This window comes from Halichoeres trimaculatus, unplaced genomic scaffold, assembly GCF_033239565.1.
Source record: "Halichoeres trimaculatus isolate MK-OKI-2021-1 unplaced genomic scaffold, fHalTri1.1 fHalTri1_scaffold_20, whole genome shotgun sequence".
NCBI lineage: Eukaryota > Metazoa > Chordata > Actinopteri > Labriformes > Labridae > Halichoeres > Halichoeres trimaculatus.
The window spans coordinates 7,167,730-7,186,804 of NW_027437198.1; the positions used below are offsets into that span (position 1 = coordinate 7,167,730).

A 19,075-nucleotide genomic window follows, 5' to 3' on the forward strand; every position below is an offset into this window, starting at 1 on the left:
AGTAAAATTGTATTTTCAAGATGTTTTGTGTTTACTGATTTATTTTAATTCACACAGCAAAAAGCTCCATCAATGATGACAGTATATGATCTGTTTTACATCAAGCGTTCTCTGCACTCACACCTGTTGTTTCACTTCTCCATTCAACACAGTTCAGAAAATATTTTGTTACAAACTTTTCCCACAAGATCCTTCTTTCTTAGTGACTTCATGAGTGAGCAGAGTGAATTAAATTACAGGAGGAAAAACAATAAAAACTTTAAAAGAACATGTACAAAAATAAGGAAACAAAGTGAAAAAAAGTTAACAGCTTGATTCAGCTAATGGGATGTCAGGAAATTCTTAAGCAAACGTGGAGATTTTAAAGTGATAGTCCCACTTCCACACAGCTGTTTTGCTTGTGTATCTCTGTAAATATAATCAGGCCTAAGAGTTAAGGGAACTGTCACTGTAACAGGGGAGGGTTTGGCATCGATCCTCTTCATATCATCTCAGTTTGACACACAGAGAACAAACACAAACAAGAGAGGAAGCTTTCAGCGATCCACCTTCACCATCTTCACCCGTCGGCTTCTGAAGCCTCTCTGTGCTCTCCCTCAGGATGATAAGGGAGGCGTCCAGAAGAGAAAGAGATGTGATGTTGTGGCTTTAGTTCGTTCCTTTCAGGAGCAGCAGTTTCCCAGCTTTGCAGGACTTTCAGGAGCTGCTGCTGCTGTCTGTAAAAACATTCAGTCTAACTGCCTCAGTCCTCCACACTCAGTCTGTTCATGTCTGTGATGGAGCGCTCAGTGCTTCTCCAGAGCTTTCGTCAGCAGATCGTTGAGGCGGGAGATCATTGGTCGGGGGTCATCGTTGAGGCCTGCTGCGATCATGGCGTTGTCATAGATCTGTGAAATATGGACACAAAGAATGACTGATACTGAAGAGGGTTTGGTTGGAAAAACACAGAAAGTGATCACAACTTAGTGGGATAGTTCAGTTTTTTTGAAGTGGGGTTGTATGAGCTCTATGTGACCACTAAGGACATTAGATACAGTAGAAAGTTGTTTCCTCTCCCTCAGTAAGACACAGACTGTAATCGTTGGTGACGAGGAAATAGACGCTAACAGGGAAATACCGTACCAAATTCAAAGGCTATTTTCTCTGCCTACAAGAACTAAAATCAAAAAGTAATACCACAGTTTAAGAGTACGCTACATAAAATATGTTTTAAGTGCATTAAGTCTTCGGAAATATAAACATTTATCTGGACCTAACTAACTGGTCATGTATCCTTCCGCGCAGCACTAGTGTGCTCTGGCCCCCCTCCTCCTTTCAGCTGTAGGGAATGTAAACAAGCTATGCCTCGGGCGCCGATTGTAGCCTAGTGTAACTTTGATCAAGTATCGTAATTCTTTTGTTTGTATTCTAAGGATTGTGAGGCAGCGTAGGAAATTCAAAATGAGTGACTATGACAGCGACGAAGTTTTATTCACTTTGGAACCGGAGCACACAGAAGAGGAGCTGCTACAGATGGCGACTGAAAGGAATACAGAGGAGACATCCACGGACGCTGGACATCAAGATGCTGAGTATAACTGCTGCCACGACTGTTGTTGTTGTTGCTGTTACAGGACACTCCAGAATTCAGAAGAGCAGGGAAATCTGTGTGATGAGTTATACAGACGGCTTGAGAGCCAGCAGTGACCTCTAACTCAGACAAATCCTGAAGAGTGTCTGTAACCAAGTTCCACTCGTGACAGCACTAGCATCCGTGGGCATTGAGTCACAGCTCAGACATTTACACCACTGAGTATTTCCGACTCTATCTTGATGTCCAGTGTCCGCGGATGTTTCCTCTGTATTCCTTCTTTCCTTCGTCTGTGTGCTCCGGTTCATACAGGTATCCTTTTGGTTCCAAAGTGAATGGAACTTCTTTGTTGCTGTCATAGTCACTCATTTTGAATTTCCTACGCTGCCTCACAATCCTTAGAGTACAAACAAAAGAATTACGATACTTGATCAAACTTACACGAGGCTACAACCGGCGCCTGAGGCATAGCTTGTTTACATTCCCTACAGCTGAAAGGAGGAGTGGGGCTGGAGCACACTAGCACTGTGCGGAAGGATACATGACCAGTTAGTTAGGTCCAGATAAATGTTTATATTTCCGAAGACTTAATGCACTCAAAAAATATTCAATGTAGCGTACTCTTTGACTGTGGTATTACTTTTTGATTGTACTTCTTGTAGGCAGAGAAAATAGCCTTTGAATTTGGTACTGTCTCTCCCAGTTAGCGTCTATTTCCTCGTCACCACTGATTAAAGTTTGTGTCTTACCGAGGGAGAGGAGACAACTTTCTACTGTATCTAATGTCCCTAGTGGTCACATAGAGCTCATACAACCCCACTTCAAAAAAACTGAACTATCCCTTTAAAGACACTTTAAAGTATCAACATGTTCTATGTGATAAAGTTTATTCTACCTGTTCCATCAGCAGTCCAGCTAGTTCAGAGTTTGAGTCCTTGAGCGCGTGCAGCTTCTTGATCAGATCGTGTCTACAAGGTGGCAAATGCACAACAGTGAAGACAACAGTATCCAAAAATCAACCCCACCAATCAGAAGCATCTATATCTCACCCTGCGTTGATCTCCAGAGTGGGCTGCAGAATCTGAGCCCTCTCCTCCGCGGTGCGAGCCAGCTGCTGCGTGCGCAGGAAGTGACGAGCGGCGCCCATCTCCAGCACTGTGATCATGGCGGGGTGTGTGTCCAGCCGTGGAGTCAGCTAAGGGTCAGGAGGAGAGTGTGTTACGTGACGCTCTGATTGTCTTACAGAGAAGTTGACACCAAGCAGGAAACCAGGCTTACCTTAATGTTTGTGACCCGGGGGCCCAAAGCGTTCTTCATCCAGGCAATGAGATCATCAGCCTGCTCCTGTGTCAGGCGCTCAGAGGCTGGAGCAGAGGAGAGGAAACAGATACGTCAGAACTACAGAGAGGAAAACGCTGAGAGCTGAGTTTTGACTTTAGATATGAGAAAGGAGCAGACCCGGCTTGCTGTCCTCAAACTTCTCCTCCTTGTAGTGATCAACCACAATGTCCGTCTCCACGGAGATCATCTTCTTCTTGTCGAACTCTCGCAGGTGGAGCAGAGTGAGCTCATCAAACTGCTCGTAGCAGAAGAGAACCTGCACAGGAGGAATGAGACGGGATTAGGAGAAGAGAAATTTCTCAACAACTTTTACAGAAATAATCCTGCTCAGTAATCACTTCTGGGCCTCTGTGCATGTGTGGCAGTGTCTGTGTCTGCCTCAACCCCCTTCCTCTGCCTGTATGTTGATGTTTTGGTTGTATCGGGACATTTCTGGGTGGAGATAGTGATGGTAACTTAAGCCAATCACAGGGCACCCAGTGTGTAAGTGACTTGGTGTGTTGGTTAGCGAGTGGAAGGAGCTATCCTGAGTGGCTACGATAGTGGATGTAGCATGGAGACAGAAAAACACAACCAAATCAAAATGAAACGCCAAACAGATAAAGCTTTTTACTAAACAAGGGTGAAGCTCGGCTCCACTTCCGTTCACTTTCAGACACTTGGAGAGCAACTCTTGACCAAGAGCGGCGTGAGTTAGCTTTCTGCTAACCAGGTATGTGTCAAATACCTGTGATTAGCTTGTGCTAACACGCCAAGTCAGGTGACCAGCTCTTAAGTCTCTCTCATGTAGAAGCACGATGCCACAGGTGGTTACTGGGGTAGTGAGTGTGTTTACGCAGCCAAGTCAGAGGCTGTGGGTGTGGGCTGCTGCTGGCACTGAGCCAGTTAGAGCTTAGTTTGAGTTTTTTTTTGTTTTTTTTTGTTTTTTTTAATGAGTAACCAAAACTCCTGCAGACCCTACCCTTTATTACATAAATCATATTTGAACATCTTTCTGTACTGTTGAAAGATGTTCAAATATGATGACATCAGTGACCATCCCTGCTGCCCTCTCACCTCCATGTCTTTCTGTTTCATGGCCTCGTAGTACGGGGAGTGCTCTGCCAGGTGACGGTTCGGGGCACACAGGTAGTAGATGTTGCGTGTTCCAGCCTTCATGCGGGAGGAGTACTCCATCAGGTTGGTCATCTGTCCCGCCGGCAGAGCAGAGGACTCGTACCTCAGCAGCTTTGAGATGTCCTCCTGCACAGGAAACGCAAACATTTGACGCTGTACACAGGCGGTTCTTGTAAAGAAAGGAAGGTTAAAATAAACCGTTATCCTCTCTGACAGGTCACCTTGACGTCTTGCTCCTGCGTGGTGACGATGCCCTCCCTCATGAAGAGGCCGTAGTCCTCAAAGAACTTGTTGTACTTCTCTGGATCCTTCTTGCTCTGGTCCAGCAGGAAGCGGATCACCTTCTGCTGCAACACATCACGCAGCTTCCTGAAAAAGGTCAGAAAATATTCACAGTCAGAATCAGAGAACGCAGAAACAAACCTAATAAGTGCAGAGCTCGTGTTGTACCTGATGAGGGCGCTCTCCTGCAGCAGCTCTCTGCTCAGATTTAAGGGGATGTCCTCACTGTCCACCACACCTGCATCAACAAATCAGAGTTAAGCCCAGCAGTGAAAACGTGATGACGTCTGCTCTGATGTGGAAAACATGGCCTCTAACCTCGAAGGAAGCGCAGCCACTTGGGCAGAATGTCAGTGGCCTTTGTCTGGATCAGGACCTTCCTGCTGTACAGAGCCACGCTGGATCCCATCTCCCTGCTCACGTCAAACATGCTCGGCTTCTGTTGGCAAAAACACAACAATTTGCTCCTTTACACCGGAAAAAAAGTATTTTAAGCAAGTTGATGAAGAGAGAATAACTGATAAACTGAGAGATTAAGACTGAAAAAACTTTCACTGATTATTTTGAAGGAGTCTGAAATCAGCTAAAGGCTACACTTAGTGCAGCTGTGCATCAGAAACAGCACTGAGCTCCTCACCGTCTCAGGGACATAAAAGATGCTGCGGATGTTGAGCGGGGCGTCGGCTCGGTAGTGCAGGGTGTAGCGGGGTCTGTCGTAGGACTCTGCGATATATCGGTAGAACTCCTCGTGCTGCCAGTCGCTGATTTCCTTTGGCTCCATCATCCACAATGCCTGACAGGAGACGGATATCATAACAAAGTCAATCATTTTCTCTTGGAAAAAACACTCTTAAATGAAATGGAACAAAAATAATAGTCAAATTAAAACGTAATAATGAGATGAGGACAGGCTGACCTGCAGAGTGTTGAGCCTCCGTCCGTTCAGGAAAATGGGAAAGCTGACGAAGTTGCTGTACTTTGTAACGACCTCTGAAAGAGACACACCAGCATGAAATCAAATGCTTTAATACTTTGATGTTAACGTCAAAACTAGGGCTGTCAGGCGATTTAAAAAACGAATTGAATTAATTATTAGATCTGTAATTAATTAATCTAATTAATTATATTTTAATCTCATATCTGATTTAAGTCCCCAGATAAGAATCTAATTCTAAGACATCACACAACTGTAATGCATGACTAATTAAATGAATACAGATTTGTAAATCCACATTTTTATTGTTGATTGAAAAAAGCCTAAGTCAGAGCATCCTGTCCATAAAATTCTATATTCTTCAATACTTCATCCGGGTGGAGCAGCTTCAAGGATATAAAAAAACTTTTTTTTTTTTACCTGAGCTACAAATAACCCTGTTTTTGTTGACTGTCCTGTCCTCATGTTTCTGTAAATAAAAAAAATTGCTAAAAAATTTGCTGGCCTCACTTGCAATTGTTGTGTCTATTCCTATTGTCACCTCGACTTTGTTTGGTTTGATTAGCCATGCATGTGTGAAGTGATATGCCACCGCCATGTACGGGTCCTTCAACCGGCCAATATTAAAATGTTCATATGGAGGGGGGGTCTGGCAGAGCTTGTCAATCAGAATCATGCTCTTTAACTACTGTGGGTGAGAGCAGTGTGCTCTTTGGATGAGAGCTTAGCATGGATATGAGGAAAAGAAGTGAGATGACAGAGACATAGTGAGATAGTAGTAGTTCAGAGTAGGGATGGGTACCTTTCACATTTGAAGCGATACAGTACAGATGCCTGGTACCTGGCAATCGGTACTAGAACTCAACAGTGCCAATTTTCTGTACTTTTTTGTGTTTATGTGCTAAAAAATAGCATTTTTTAATAATAAAATAAACAAATGTTTCAATTTAACATTTATTCTTCAATATATAACCTTGCAATGTTGTGTTCAAGTCCTGCATGGAAAATTGCCTATTCTTCCAGTCCCTCATACTCACAAGGATGTATTTGGGTACCTAAACATGGTACCTCTTGATTTTATGTGAATCTGTAACCTGTACTTTTGACAGAATTTGGTTGGTACCTACAAAGGTACTTTATTCGGTACCCATCCCTAGTTCAGAGAGAAAGAGCAACGTGATCGTGAGAAAAGACAACAAAGATCATGGAGAGAACTCAAGGATGGAGCGCCGAGATAAGTGCTATCTAAAAAAAAGTGCGTTGTCTGTTTTTTTGGATCAAAACCAGGAAGAGATACATAAAAGAAGAAGTCCACTCTTCTTAGGTAGTTTTGGTGTTTACATAGTCAGAGGAAACAATAATATTTGGGTCTTGAAAGATTGTTCAAGATATGCTGAGAATAGCCGGATAATTTGCATTAATTTTTATAACGGATTGATTTGTAGTGCAATTAATTAATCGAATAAAATTACAGCCCCAGTTACAGCCACTACAGCTCAAGCACTTTTACCTTTCACTCTGTCCTCAGAAGAAAACTCTTTGCAGTCGTCTTTCAGGTGCAGCACGATCTTTGTTCCCTGTTGAACACCACTGGCTTCAGCGATTTCAAAAACCCCAGAGCTAAATACAGACAGTCAAACAAAAATGTAAGCATTAAATCTTTTAAAGGGATTTTGCTGTTGTTTACCACAATCATTGTTTGGATCATGAACAAAATCACACAACAGAAACTCCCAACCACCTCCCTCCTCCTTACCCATCTGAGGACCACTTGTATCCTGGTGCATCAGGCTCCGCAGATCGGGAGTAGACGTCAACACGGTCAGCCACCATGAAAGCAGAGTAGAATCCCACCCCGAACTGTCCGATGATAGTGCTGCTTGCCTCAGCCTGATTCTGCAGGGCATCCAAAAACGCCTACAGAGTGGAGAGAGATATCATTACAAAGATCAACAGAAGATGGATTCATGTTTGAAAAGTTTCTGTACGCCAGCAAAGGACATGAAGGAGCGTTTTCAACCTTGGATCCTGAGCGAGCGATAGTCCCCAGGTTAGCCACCAGCTCCTCTTTGCTCATTCCCATTCCTGTGTCCTGTTTAAAAAAAAAAAAAAAAGGATCAACAGTCACTCGAAATGTTACAAAAGCTTGTTGTGCAATATTCATCCACAAGGTGGCACTATTATGCAAAAAAGACCAAGAACAAGAGCCACTGCAGCAACCTAGTTGTTCTTTGTGCCTTAAAGCACTGTGACAAACCAGGACAAACTTTGTTGGCTATACCTGAATGGTGAAGGTGCCCTTGGTACCATCAGTCTGAAGGTGGATCTCCATCTGGGCCGTTGCACCGCCTGCTGACACCAGTTTGTGGCGAAGTTTTTCCAGAGCGTCACTGCCGTTTGAAATCAGCTCCCTGATGAACACCTGGTGGGAAGAGGAGGAGGAAACAGCAAATTAGCCAAAGCTGAGAATCTGGATGTCATTTCAGGGAACTTGACGCACAAACCCTCTGACCTCTTTTTCTGAGTACAAAGATCTGGCGACGATGTCCAGCAGTTTCTTCGTCTCAGCCTGGAATTCATGTTTGGAGAAGCTACCTGCATTGGATATGTAAAAACAAACCCATAAGATTACCTCTGTAAATTTTCTACTGGGAGTAACATTTAGGTTCACTCTGTCTGCAGCTCAAACAGCACCTTGTACAGACTCTGTGTCACTGATGATGGTGTGAAGAGGTTCCTCCTCAGGCTCTTTCTCTGCCTCCTGGGTGCTGTAAGAAGACTGCTGGCTATGGTCCAGCCAAGACCTCTGTGAGCTCCAGACCCTGGGAACACTGCTCCACATGTGCTGCTGCCTGACCAGCAAGCCTGAACACAAAGAGGCGTTACCTGGTTACTTCAAATGTCTTTAACAACATGAGTGCACAAACAGAGTTGCGAAACATTAAACTGCTAGTTTAATGACAAGAAAAAAATCCTTTAAGGTTTGCTGTTTGTTTTTATTTAACATATGTTGGTCTGTGTACAGGAAACTTTCGTTTACAGCTTTTTGGTAACTGATAACAATAGCCTGAGGCACCATAGCTTTATAATTTAAAGCAACAACTGCCAGGAGGCATTTGACAACCAGTTTAAGAAACTACCGACCGACTAATAGAAAGAAGATAAACAAGAACTTCACTTAAAACATGCAGAGTTGACACATATGTGCTCTTGTAACTGTCAATTAGCCGGCCATGCTAACTTAAAGCTTCACAAACAGCTCACCTGCAGCCAGAGGGCGCGAGGCAGACCGGGTGCTCAGGCCTCGAGCGCATAACGTCAACCGTGAGCTGGTCCTCTGAGAGGCACCGAAAGCGAACCGAGCCAGCGAGAGGCAGCGGGACATGATGACAGACACGGGAACAGAAACAAGACGAGACGGGACCTCAAGCGTCAGGTCAACCGAGTGAAGAACACACGCCGAGCGCAGACTGCACTAGGACCCAAGGCGCTTTGTGATGACGTCAGTGGTATGTCCAAGACACTGCCTGATGACTGTAGCGCCGATGTCTCATGTAACTACCTATTTATAAATACCAATCATCCGATATAGACGTTCACTGTGAAAATTGTATAAATAATACAACATTAGCCTAAATTTTTCCCTAATGAATGATTTTTTTTCTATTATGTATTATCTGTGCACTTATTTAGGAATAAAATGAGAGAATTGAGATATGTGATTGGAAGACACTGGCAGTACCATCTTTATAACCTTTGTAAAGTGAAAAAAAAATGCAGAACATCCTCAACATATTCTTACGTTATCAATTAATGCTTTTAATTCACTTCTAATGCAGTTCAAAGAAAGTAGCCATGTTTGAGCCATTCATTTTAAATAATCCTTAAACTAGATGCTAACATTATTAGCTGATCATAGTTCTGTGTTAAAATTAATTTATAACATAATTTTAGATACATTCTATCCAACATGAAGCTAAACTAGTCACTTGTCAGAGAAAAATGTGGGAAATCAGATTGTTTTATTTCCAAAATGCAGAATTTTTGGTGTGTTATTTGGCTTACATTATAAGGCTCAGTGTCACAAAATGTTTTGGACTTACCGTCAAGTGAAGAACTTCCTAAACAATCATTTTTTAAATGAAATTTTATACACATTAATCCATTTTTTAAGAGTAAAACAAAATCAATAAAAGATATTCAATCACATTAAACAAATTGTAATACCAAAGCTGACCAAAAGAGATGCCCCTTAAGAACAAAAACAATTCAAAACAAAGTCTGTGGCACACAGGTTTATTTAACAATATGGTATATAAGTACGAAATGAGCCATTTGAACCACTTTCAACAGTTCAGGACTTCACGAGGAACTTCTGTAGACAGAGGGGGAGACAAAGCAATTATTTAAACATTTGCAAGACAAAACACTGGACCCAAGCCAGTAAAAAGAACATTCCGGCACCTGTGAACATTAACAAGCTTTAATGCAGGCTTTTCTCACACCTGCCTTTTGTGTTGGGTGTGTGCAATAGTGCCAAAATCTATACAAATGTGTTAATCTCCCATAGACTCTGCAAACTGGAAAGAAATTAAGGCTTTCCCAAAGGCAGTCCTTTTTCTTTGTAAAATGGCATATTAGAATAAATTAGCCAGGGAAGAGAGAAACTGAACAAGAGGTGAAACCTAGCAAAAATTCCCAGACAAATAACTTTACAGTCTTCTCAACACAAATATGATATTAATTTGAAAAGGTACAAAATAAAAAAAAAAGAATAACGAAAGAAATATTTTTTGTTTTGAGAAGTTTGTTAAAAAAAGTCCATATCAGATCATAACAAAAGAAAAACAAATTAAAATAACACATAGACCAAGGCAAATACTTGCATGGCTGGTCCGAACCAAAAATATATTCTTTGTGTCTTCTTTTAACAGCAATTATTAATTCACTCTGTGTTGGAAGAAAAGCAGTCCCTTGGTAAAAGGTAAGTTCACAGTCTGTAGGCCTCTTACAACTCGTTTGTCTCAATTTCTTTTTGCTTTTTACATAAGCACATATAAAAAAAGTCTCAGTTGAAGACAGAACAAGGCCTTTCTTCTGTCATAAAATGCTACAAACCTTCCACAAATTTTTCCAGCGTGTCTCCCGTTGTGTCGCCCACCATACCCATGTCATTACTCAAGCCCCCTCTGTTTGGTGTGTTAAGCTGTGGGAGCATGGCACTTTGCTCCGGTGTTCCCATATGGCCCTGCTCCATGGAGCCTGACATTGGGCCCCCTAGGCTTGGGTGAGGGGAGCTGGAGTGAAGGGCGCCGTGCTGAGGTGAGGGCTGAGGCTGAATACGCGGGGAGGGACTGGAATGCGGGGGCTGCTGTGAAGGTGGACGAGGGGACTGCACTGGGGCTGGGGAGCGTACTTGGTTCCCCAGGGTGTTTGCCATAGTCTGGCCAGGTAAGTGAGCTCCACCCTGGGCTTGACCTTGGAGCATGTGGGGCTGTGGACTCATGGAGTTAGCCTGCGCAGGAGAACCCATCTGCTGCTTTAACATCTGCTGCTGCTGTTGTTGCTGAAGGATGCGCTGCTGGAGGAGGTTTTGAGCTCCATCCATGCCCATGCCAGGTTGTCCCATTTGGGAGGTTGGGGGAAGCTGTCCCATGGGCCCCCCACCTCCTTGCATAGCCATTTGCTGTTGCATACGGAGCTGGGAGTAGCTTGCTGGCCCTGGCTGCTGTTGAGGGAACTGACCATGACCCTGAGGCATGCCTCCCTGCTGCTGGGCCTGCTGCTGCGCCTGCTGCTGCGCTTGCTGCTGCATCTGCTGCATCCTGAGCAGCTGCTGCCTGCGGTACATTTGGGTATTGCCGTTTTGGGCAGCATTCATCATCTGGCCTTGGGGGCCCATAGCTGCCATGCCCTGGGGCCCTGCCTGTTGAGGAGGCTGCTGCTGTGGGGCCATACCTGGCCTCTGCACCTGGTTTGCCATGGCCGCCATCGCCTGCATTCCAGCTTGGGACCCGAGCATCGCTTGGGGGTTCTGCTGCTGCACCTGCTGCTGTGTCTGCGGCTGGTTGGCCTGATACTTGGCTGTCCTCTGTTTAATGAAGGCGGCCATGAGTTGGGGGTTGGACTTCAGGATGTTGAGGACCTGCTGCTTTTGGTGCGCAGAGCTAGGAGATTTGAGAGTCCGCAGCAAGTCTTGCAGGGCATTCGGTGCGATGTTATTAGGAATCCCTCGTGGCATGTTTTGCTGCTGTGGGGGTCCCTGAGGAGGCATGACCCCAGGCATCTGGAGACCCTGTTGCTGGGGCATCATGGGCCTCTGCATGAGCTGGCCCTGCTGTGGCATGGGAGTTCCCTGAGCCTGTTGAGGGGCCATAGGACCTTGTTGAGGGACCTGCGGCTGATGGCTCTGGGGATTCTGCATGGGATTCTGCATTCCGGGACCCCACTGGCCCTGCTGCATAGCCTGCATCACTTGTGGGCCCCGGGGACCCTGCATCATCTGCATCTGACCCTGCATAGGCCCCATCATCCTTGGGTGGTTCATGGGCATCCCATTCATCGCATAATTCTGCTGCTGCTGTTGTTGCTGCTGTTGCTTAGCGTCAGCCGCCATTTTTATCTGCCGGGCCACCTTCAGGGCTGCCAGCAGTGGTTGCTGCTGCTGCTGCTGCTGTTGTTGTTGCTGCTGCTGTGGTGGGGGCTGAGGCTGGGGCTGCTGTTGGTGTGGCATGTTAGGCAGAGGCGACTGCTGCTGATGAAGGGGGGATGACTGAGGCCCTGGTTTGCCCTGTGGCACAGGCGTCGTGGGCTGGCTGATCCGGCCGTTGTTAGGGAAGCTTTGGGGAATATTGACAGGGTTGTTTGGCGGCTGTTGCTGGGACTGGTTGGGCACGGGCTGAGGGGTCTGGGGTGTGATAGGCTGCTGCACAGAGTTTGGGGTGTCAGGGGCAGCTGAGGTAGGTGGGGATGGCATGGGCATACCCCTTCCAGCCATGGTGGCCATTCTGCGGCGCATCATTTGAGCCTGCTGTAACCTGTGTTGCAGCTGCTGCTGGCGGAGTTTGTGCTTGATGTTGAGACAGAAAGGAACGGGACACTTGTTCTCCTGACAGTGCTTAGCGTGATAACAGCACAAAGCAATAAGCTGCTTACACACAGGGCAGCCACCATTGGTCTTGCGCTTGCAGCCCTTGGTATGTTGAACCACCCTCTTCATCTTCTGGCAAGAAGGCAGGGAGCAGTTGGCGTTTCGGCACTGGCAGGCGTGGACCAGGGATTGGATGCAGCGCTGGATGCTGAGACGTCGGCTTTCCTGAGGGCTCTTAGAGGCCTCTCCGCTCTGACTGTTGCTGTCATCGTCCAGACCCAGGCCCCACTTCACCATCTGGTGCTCGTGGCCCTTGGTGTTATGGCAGTTGATGCAGAGGTCGTAGTCCTGATGGAAGGGGAGAACAAGATTAAGTCAATACTGCAGTAAAAACTTCAAGATTTCAACACATGTTTCTGTGTGAGTGCCACGGCTCTTTACCTCGCAGACGGTGCAGTGCCAGCGAGTCTCTACGTGGTGTTTGCATTCGTTGCAGGTGTACACAAAGCGGTCCTGGCCCTGGTTGTGCAGCTCAACCAGCATACACATCGAGCTCCATTTGCACCTTCTCAGCGAGCTAAACTCCCAGTGCTTGTCCCTGGCCAGAGTCAGAAAGGCATCACGGCCATCCATCAGGTCACAGGTCAACAATGGGTCGGGGTCCATGATGGGTGGCAGGGTGTTAATGACGGGTCCAGCGTGGAGATGGATAACAAAAAACACCTGGGAGAAAAAAAGAGGAGGAAATGTGTTTAACTGTTTAGATCAAATGCATGCTCTGTTCATTGCTTTAAGAGCTTTCTGCTGTGAGATCTCACCTCCTTATGCCTCTCTAATGTGGCGTAGAGCTTCTGGGACAGATCATTGGCTACATTCGGCATCCCAGGCTTTTTCTTGTTGGCTCGGCTGACGCTGCTCTTGTTTTTGTTGGTTTTCTTGTTATTCTTCTTTTTGGCATTCTTGCTGTCAGCCTGAGCGCCCTTTAGAAAGATAAACACAAATTTTGAGAGCGGCAGAGATTGCACAACAGGGAAGATGAGGTAATGAAGTTAAGCTGAGCGGTAAAACAATGCTGGATGGGAAACAGAGGATAAAATGCAAAGCTGTTTATTTTAGCATTGAAAGAGAATTCCTTTTAAATCTATTTCAAAATGCTTAGTCAGTGATACCACGAAACATACCTCAGGTGTATCAGAGGAGGCCGTGTTCTCCTCCTTTTTCCTCTCCTCTTCCTCCTGCTCCAGCTCTTTGATGCTCTCCTCCAGAACATTCGGCCAAAAGTCGCCCTCAAAGTACGGCAGCTCATTGGCACTCGTCAGCCTGTCCTCTGTTGCCTGCTTGAAAATGTCCTAAACACAGACACACACATTTTGATCAGGGTGTGATCCTCCACTGATTGATCTGACGTGACGATATGAAAGTGAAATACAAGTTTCTTTCATGAGTTACTGAATGGTCTAAATCTTGTCGAGTCAGACCAGAAAAATTTGGGTCATTTTTTGATAATCAGACATAAAGCATCAATATGTGGCCACAACCTTGTAGTCATGTATGATCCTCTCAGCGAAAGCCTTGTCCAGCATCTTTCTGTACCACTCCTGGAGCCTCTTGGGCTTGGGGATCTTCTGGTCTGCAGGGTGACAGTGGAAGATGTAGTCGTCTCCTTCACTGGGCGGGCAGGCCCAGATGTGACCTGTCACATACCTGAGAGTGAAGAGACGAAAGTTACCACTGAGCAGGAATCAGCTGTGACGTTGTTAAAATGAGGTTTGGTGTAAAAAAAACTCCAAACTCACCCCATTTTCTTCACATACTCCAGGTAGCCTATTAAGATCTCATGGTACACTGCAGTCCTTAGCATACGTGGTCTGAAGAAGTGAATACTGTCGAGGTATGATATGTAAACCCGTCTGCAAAACAAACAAAGAGTGTTTAGTAAAAAAGGCCAAAATACCCCCTAAAATGACAGCAGAACTATTTTTTTTTACTTTTTACAGCTGCAGATTTACCTGGTGTTTGGAAAGGGGCACTCTGAGCCGTATTCCTGGACGTGCATACCGAAGAAACAAACGTCCGTCCCGTCTACTTCCTCAAATGCAAAAAGTGCTTTGGTTCTGTAAGGGAAGCCATCCACCATCTCGCCGGAGTCCACAAACCTGTTCAGACAGAGAGGCACAGGTCAATTTACAAACAGAGGATTAGAGGGAAGCTCTATTTCAAAAGTGCTCCTGAAAGTATTTCCATTTTAAGATGATTTCTGCAGGTTTGCTCCCTATGACATTCACTCTTGTTTTTAAAATGCTTTCATTTCAGGCCTAGCATTAAAGCCCTGATAGTTTTATGTTGCTATGGTTGGTTATTAGGGATGTGATGATACTCTTGTCTCATGAGACAAGACACGATATTGGGTTCACGAGAATGATACCAGACTATATTTTCACACTACTTTTAGGATACAAAAATGAACAAATCTATGACAGGACAAACACTTTTTTATTGCACAGAGTCACAAAACAGTGCATTTGCATTTTGATTTTCTTTTATAACTTACACCCATGCATGACTCAAGGATGAGCTTTTAACTTAACTTAAACTTCTTTCCAAAAATAAATTTAAATTTTCTTTTTTCAAGTGCAAGTAATATACAATAATAACAGAATTTGTCACAGGTTCAGTTGCTTTTAGAAGCGAGCTGTGTTGGTTTTGTATGTGCCTTAGCATCGTGCTGGTATTAGCCGCAGTATACGGCACTATTCTTTTACACTGCTTACATATTGTCCTTTTCTTGTCAGTCACTCGGTTGCCGTTAATTATTTCCACAGGGTAACCAAAATGCTGCCACACAAAAGATTCAATGAGGATAATTTTGGGCTCTGACGTCATTCCTGCGACGCTTATTATGCTACTCCCGCTCCTTTTCTTCTTCTTCTCAGTTTCTGGCAGACTAATGGTTAAAAAGATACAATACTGCCCCTCACAGGTCACAAATAGAAAACTGAATAGCTCACAGTCTGAAAGGCATCTGCCCTGGCTGTACCCGCGAAACAGCTTTTACTCATACAAGAAATATCACCAAGGTTTAATCTCGTGAGATCTTGTGGCACGAGATCTCGTCACACCCCTATTGGTTATAGATATTAAGTAGAGGAGACATCTACAGTAAATAAGCTGTTTTTAAGACACTTAAATCCATTGATTTTATGTGTTAATCAGGCTGAGAAGTCCTGGCAGGCTCTGGTTTTAAGATGCTGATCAAATGATCGTTATATCACTGGTTCTGGTCCAGCCGAGCACTTTAACTGCATTCCTTTGACCACTTGATGACATTTTCAAGACTTCATGTGAATATGGAGAACAAAATAATAAAAATGTTTCTTTGAAGCTTCTAAATGAGCCAAAACCCCTCTTATAAGATCATTTCTCCACAGGTCAGAGCCCCACCTTGACTTCATGCCAGGCTTTATCTCCACAGTTTTGTCAGAGCTGGCCACCACTCGCACGAACACCTCGCCAGCCTCTGGGTGGTTCTGCCTTTTCAAGTACTTGTTGACTCTGTCCTCAATATACGTCCCCAGCCTTGTAGACTGCAACCCTGTATAAAGAATAAACACATATTCAATAAAAAATTCAGTTTGAAACAGACTTTGAAACATTTAACAAAGATTTCCTTCTGCTGCGCCTCTTGAGTTGACTTACTTTTGGCTGAAAACTTGTTCTCTTTCCTTGTTTTGCCAGACTTCTTCAGACAGTTATCACAGATAAAGCTAGAGGAGGAAAAGATTATGTGTGTTTAGTATTAACTCAATGTAGCTCCAGTTAATGTTTGAACAAAATTAAAGTCAAACAAAAGCTGTATGTATGATTTACCCTGACGGCCAAATGACATCATAGTGCAACACACAGATCTGATGCATCTTTCGCCCGCAGTCTTTACATTCAACAAACCTGCAAAGAGAAAGAAGCATTTTCATACTTTCTGTAGGGAAGGGAGTAAAGCTGCATCTCGTGAATGAGGGTATAGATGAGTACTCACGGTTCAGAGTCCAATGTGTCGTTTTTCTTCTTCTCAAACTGCTCTTTTGAGATCATGCTGCAGATGAGAAGAGATAGACATGTTGACCACTGGGCTCAAAACATGGTTTGAAAGGAATAAGCAAAGCAGAGAGGACGGTCTACTAGATCGCTTTACTGTTGGTAAACAGCTGAGGGTGTGCTCATTTTGACAACAGAAGTAGGACAATGGTTTGTAAAGCTACACAGGGGATGTACATCTTTCGTCCCGAGAGTCGTATTTGGTCATAACCTCCGCCAGAATTTAACTCTTTTATGCACATCTTTACGATGACTATAACCTCATCAGGTGGAGGTTCACTCACAACGTCAGCATCACTTACGTCTGAGACTGCGCCGGGTCGTCCCCCAGAGTCACACTGTTGCCTTGGATCTCGTTGAAGCACTTTTCACAGAAGTGATACCTGTTGGCAGAAAGGCCGTGTTTGGATGAACAAATGAGGGCTGCAGGTCAAACGGTAAAACTTTGTGATACCTCTCCTCTTGGTTAGTACCTCACGAGTGTGTGCAATAATTGTGCATTAAACTGAAGTGCAGTATCAGAGTCTGCACAGCAGGGGGCGCTTCAGTGCCAGTTCTCAGTATAGACTGAATATTAAGATGGACATTGTGAGTTTGGCTCCAGGTGAAGCCAAGAGGAGGAGCCAATCAGTGACCTCTGCTGACGGACTGCATCATAGGTCAGAGCACCTCTGTGATTCATTCAGGGGGAACCAGCTTCACCCTGTCACCTCTCAGGAGTGTCAGCGTGGACCTTTACCTGTTCTGGTAGCTGTAGTAGGTGCCGTCCCTGGAGATGGTGCACAACTGTTTGCCGTAGCAGCACAGTGTCTGAGGTGAAAACTCGTACTGTGGAAAAGCAGAGCATTATCGTTGGAGTGAGCCGCCAAAAAATAAATATAAATGTGAACTGACATCTGAGCCAAAGTCACGTCCTTCATCTCACCTTGCGCCCGCAGCAGTAACCCAGGCCCTGCATCACAGGATCGATCTCCGCTTCGAACACTTCTGACAGTTTGGTGCAGTACTTGTACACCCGGGAAGTTTTGCGATTGTACAACCAAGCGTTGTTGAACATGAGCCACACGTCTTCCACGTACTGCCACGGCTCCTGGTACTGCCCCGTGTCCAGCTTGCGCTTAATGGTGGATAAGTCGATGGGGTTCTTCACGATATCAAAGTAGTCCTGCAAAATCAGAGGGAGGCAGGGGTAAGGAAACCACTTCTCACAGTGTAACAGTGGGTTTGAGTCCAGAGATCATAGTTACTCACAGGAATCCCCAAAAGCATCGGGTCTACAGGTTGTCTGAAGGGCAGTGACTCTGGACCTTGTCTGTAGAGGGCCTCGAGTGTTGGCATCAGTGCTTGTCTCAGCTCTTCTGGCTTAAAGACTAAAGACAAAACAATTCACCATTTAGTCCATCAAGAGCAAAATCCCACTTTACAAGTGGTACAGGTTGATTTTGAACATTGCACAGTTGCATGTTCATGAGATCCGTTCTTACTTTTTTTGCGGCTTTGAGCGGCAGAGGAGGCTGATGTGCCGTTGGCCCCACCTTCCTCCTCTTCTTTGGGTTCTGACTTCATATCCGGCTTCTTCTCCTCAGTTTCCATTGGTTCTTGCTTTGGCTCTGCTGCATCTGGCTCCTCCTTCTTCACCAGAGGGGGTTTGGTTTCATCGTCCTGCTGTTCGAACAAAAACCAGGATTAACTCTGACGCTGAGCGAGGAAAGCATAAAGTACTGAATGTGTTCTCAGAGTGAGAAGCGCCAAACTCCGTTTACTGCTTTGAGACGTGAAATCTAACATACCTCCATTTTTACATCCGTCTGCTTCTTTCCCGAGTTGCTCTCATCTTCTTCATCTTTTACTTCAGGTTTGGCTTCAGTGCTGCTCATGTCCGGCAGGGCCTGCTGTGAGCTCAGCTCAGCCTCAGAGGCTGGAGTTGGCACTCTGTTGTCGATACTCGCTGCAGCCTGGGACAACTTTTCAGAGAGGAAAGAAAAACAATGATCACACTGTTGATGCACTTTGTTCACATATACTGACTTTGAGCACATCAGGGGTTGACATTTATTGGTACTCTTGTGGGTCAGTGGTGTAGTGATCTACAACATGAGCTGGTAAAGCTGTGAGCATCAGAAGAGCCTCAGGATGTCAGAGGGCCCTGGTTTCTCACCGGTGTGCTGGGATGCTGTGCCTGCACTGAAATGGGCTGCTGCATCTGGCTGGGAGGTTCTGGCTGGGGCTGGAGAGGAGTGAGCGGCTGGGAGGGGTCAGGGGTTGCGCTCCTGGCTGAAGGGGGACCAGGGAGACTATTGGATAAATGGGTTGGGGTGGATGAGGGCCCACCAGTGGAGGCAGGGGTGGAGGGCTGTGGCGGCACTGCGGCCGGTGCAGAAGCATGGTGCTGCAGCTGCTGCTGCTGCTGCTGAGGCTGCAAGCTGGCAGAGGCATTGGGTGGAGGGGTGGGGCCCAGGGGGGGCTGGGCTGAAGGACCACAGGGCATCTGGGAGCCGAGGGATCCAAGTGAATTCAGCGGGAGGTTAGAGTTCTGCTGCTGGAACAAAGGGGAGCATGATCAGCTTACTAATGCACAGTCTGTGTGACACAATCAAGTGTTTTCATCCAGAAACTCATGAGAGAGAAGTGTCAGGAGTCAAACATGTCA

General features: G+C 45.5%; 2 protein-coding genes across 3 annotated transcripts in view; both read right to left on the reverse strand.

Annotated features, from left to right (window-relative positions):
* Positions 1–21: 21 nt before the first annotated feature.
* On the reverse strand, positions 22–8,835 carry trap1 (TNF receptor-associated protein 1). The gene is made up of 18 exons (XM_074696861.1): positions 8,508–8,835; positions 7,938–8,108; positions 7,756–7,838; positions 7,525–7,665; positions 7,264–7,335; positions 7,000–7,160; positions 6,754–6,863; positions 5,226–5,299; positions 4,947–5,102; positions 4,628–4,748; positions 4,478–4,547; positions 4,249–4,396; positions 3,968–4,153; positions 3,029–3,167; positions 2,849–2,934; positions 2,620–2,765; positions 2,466–2,538; positions 22–887 (listed from the first exon to the last, which is right to left on the reverse strand). Exons 1-18 carry the CDS (start codon positions 8,626–8,628, stop codon positions 786–788), a joined length of 2,160 nt encoding a protein of 719 aa, XP_074552962.1. The 5' UTR covers positions 8,629–8,835; the 3' UTR covers positions 22–785.
* A 696-nt stretch (positions 8,836–9,531) lies between these two features.
* crebbpb (CREB binding lysine acetyltransferase b) overlaps positions 9,532–19,075 on the reverse strand; it is a 34,384-nt gene continuing 24,840 nt past the window's right edge. Inside the window, exons 14-31 of one of the 2 annotated variants that reach the window (XM_074695933.1) lie at positions 18,584–18,961; positions 18,216–18,389; positions 17,910–18,090; positions 17,677–17,795; positions 17,351–17,590; positions 17,165–17,253; positions 16,728–16,808; positions 16,367–16,423; positions 16,201–16,278; positions 16,030–16,097; positions 15,775–15,925; positions 14,343–14,489; positions 14,130–14,243; positions 13,872–14,037; positions 13,515–13,682; positions 13,152–13,313; positions 12,775–13,056; positions 9,532–12,681 (exon numbers count right to left, since the gene is read on the reverse strand). In XM_074695933.1, the coding sequence (XP_074552034.1) occupies positions 10,354–12,681; positions 12,775–13,056; positions 13,152–13,313; positions 13,515–13,682; positions 13,872–14,037; positions 14,130–14,243; positions 14,343–14,489; positions 15,775–15,925; positions 16,030–16,097; positions 16,201–16,278; positions 16,367–16,423; positions 16,728–16,808; positions 17,165–17,253; positions 17,351–17,590; positions 17,677–17,795; positions 17,910–18,090; positions 18,216–18,389; positions 18,584–18,961 (4,983 nt within the window). In that variant the 3' untranslated portion in view covers positions 9,532–10,353. Of the gene's footprint in view, positions 12,682–12,774; positions 13,057–13,151; positions 13,314–13,514; positions 13,683–13,871; positions 14,038–14,129; positions 14,244–14,342; positions 14,490–15,774; positions 15,926–16,029; positions 16,098–16,200; positions 16,279–16,366; positions 16,424–16,727; positions 16,809–17,164; positions 17,254–17,350; positions 17,591–17,676; positions 17,796–17,909; positions 18,091–18,215; positions 18,390–18,583; positions 18,965–19,075 lie in introns of both variants that reach the window. The other variant, XM_074695932.1, reaches the window with a different exon arrangement.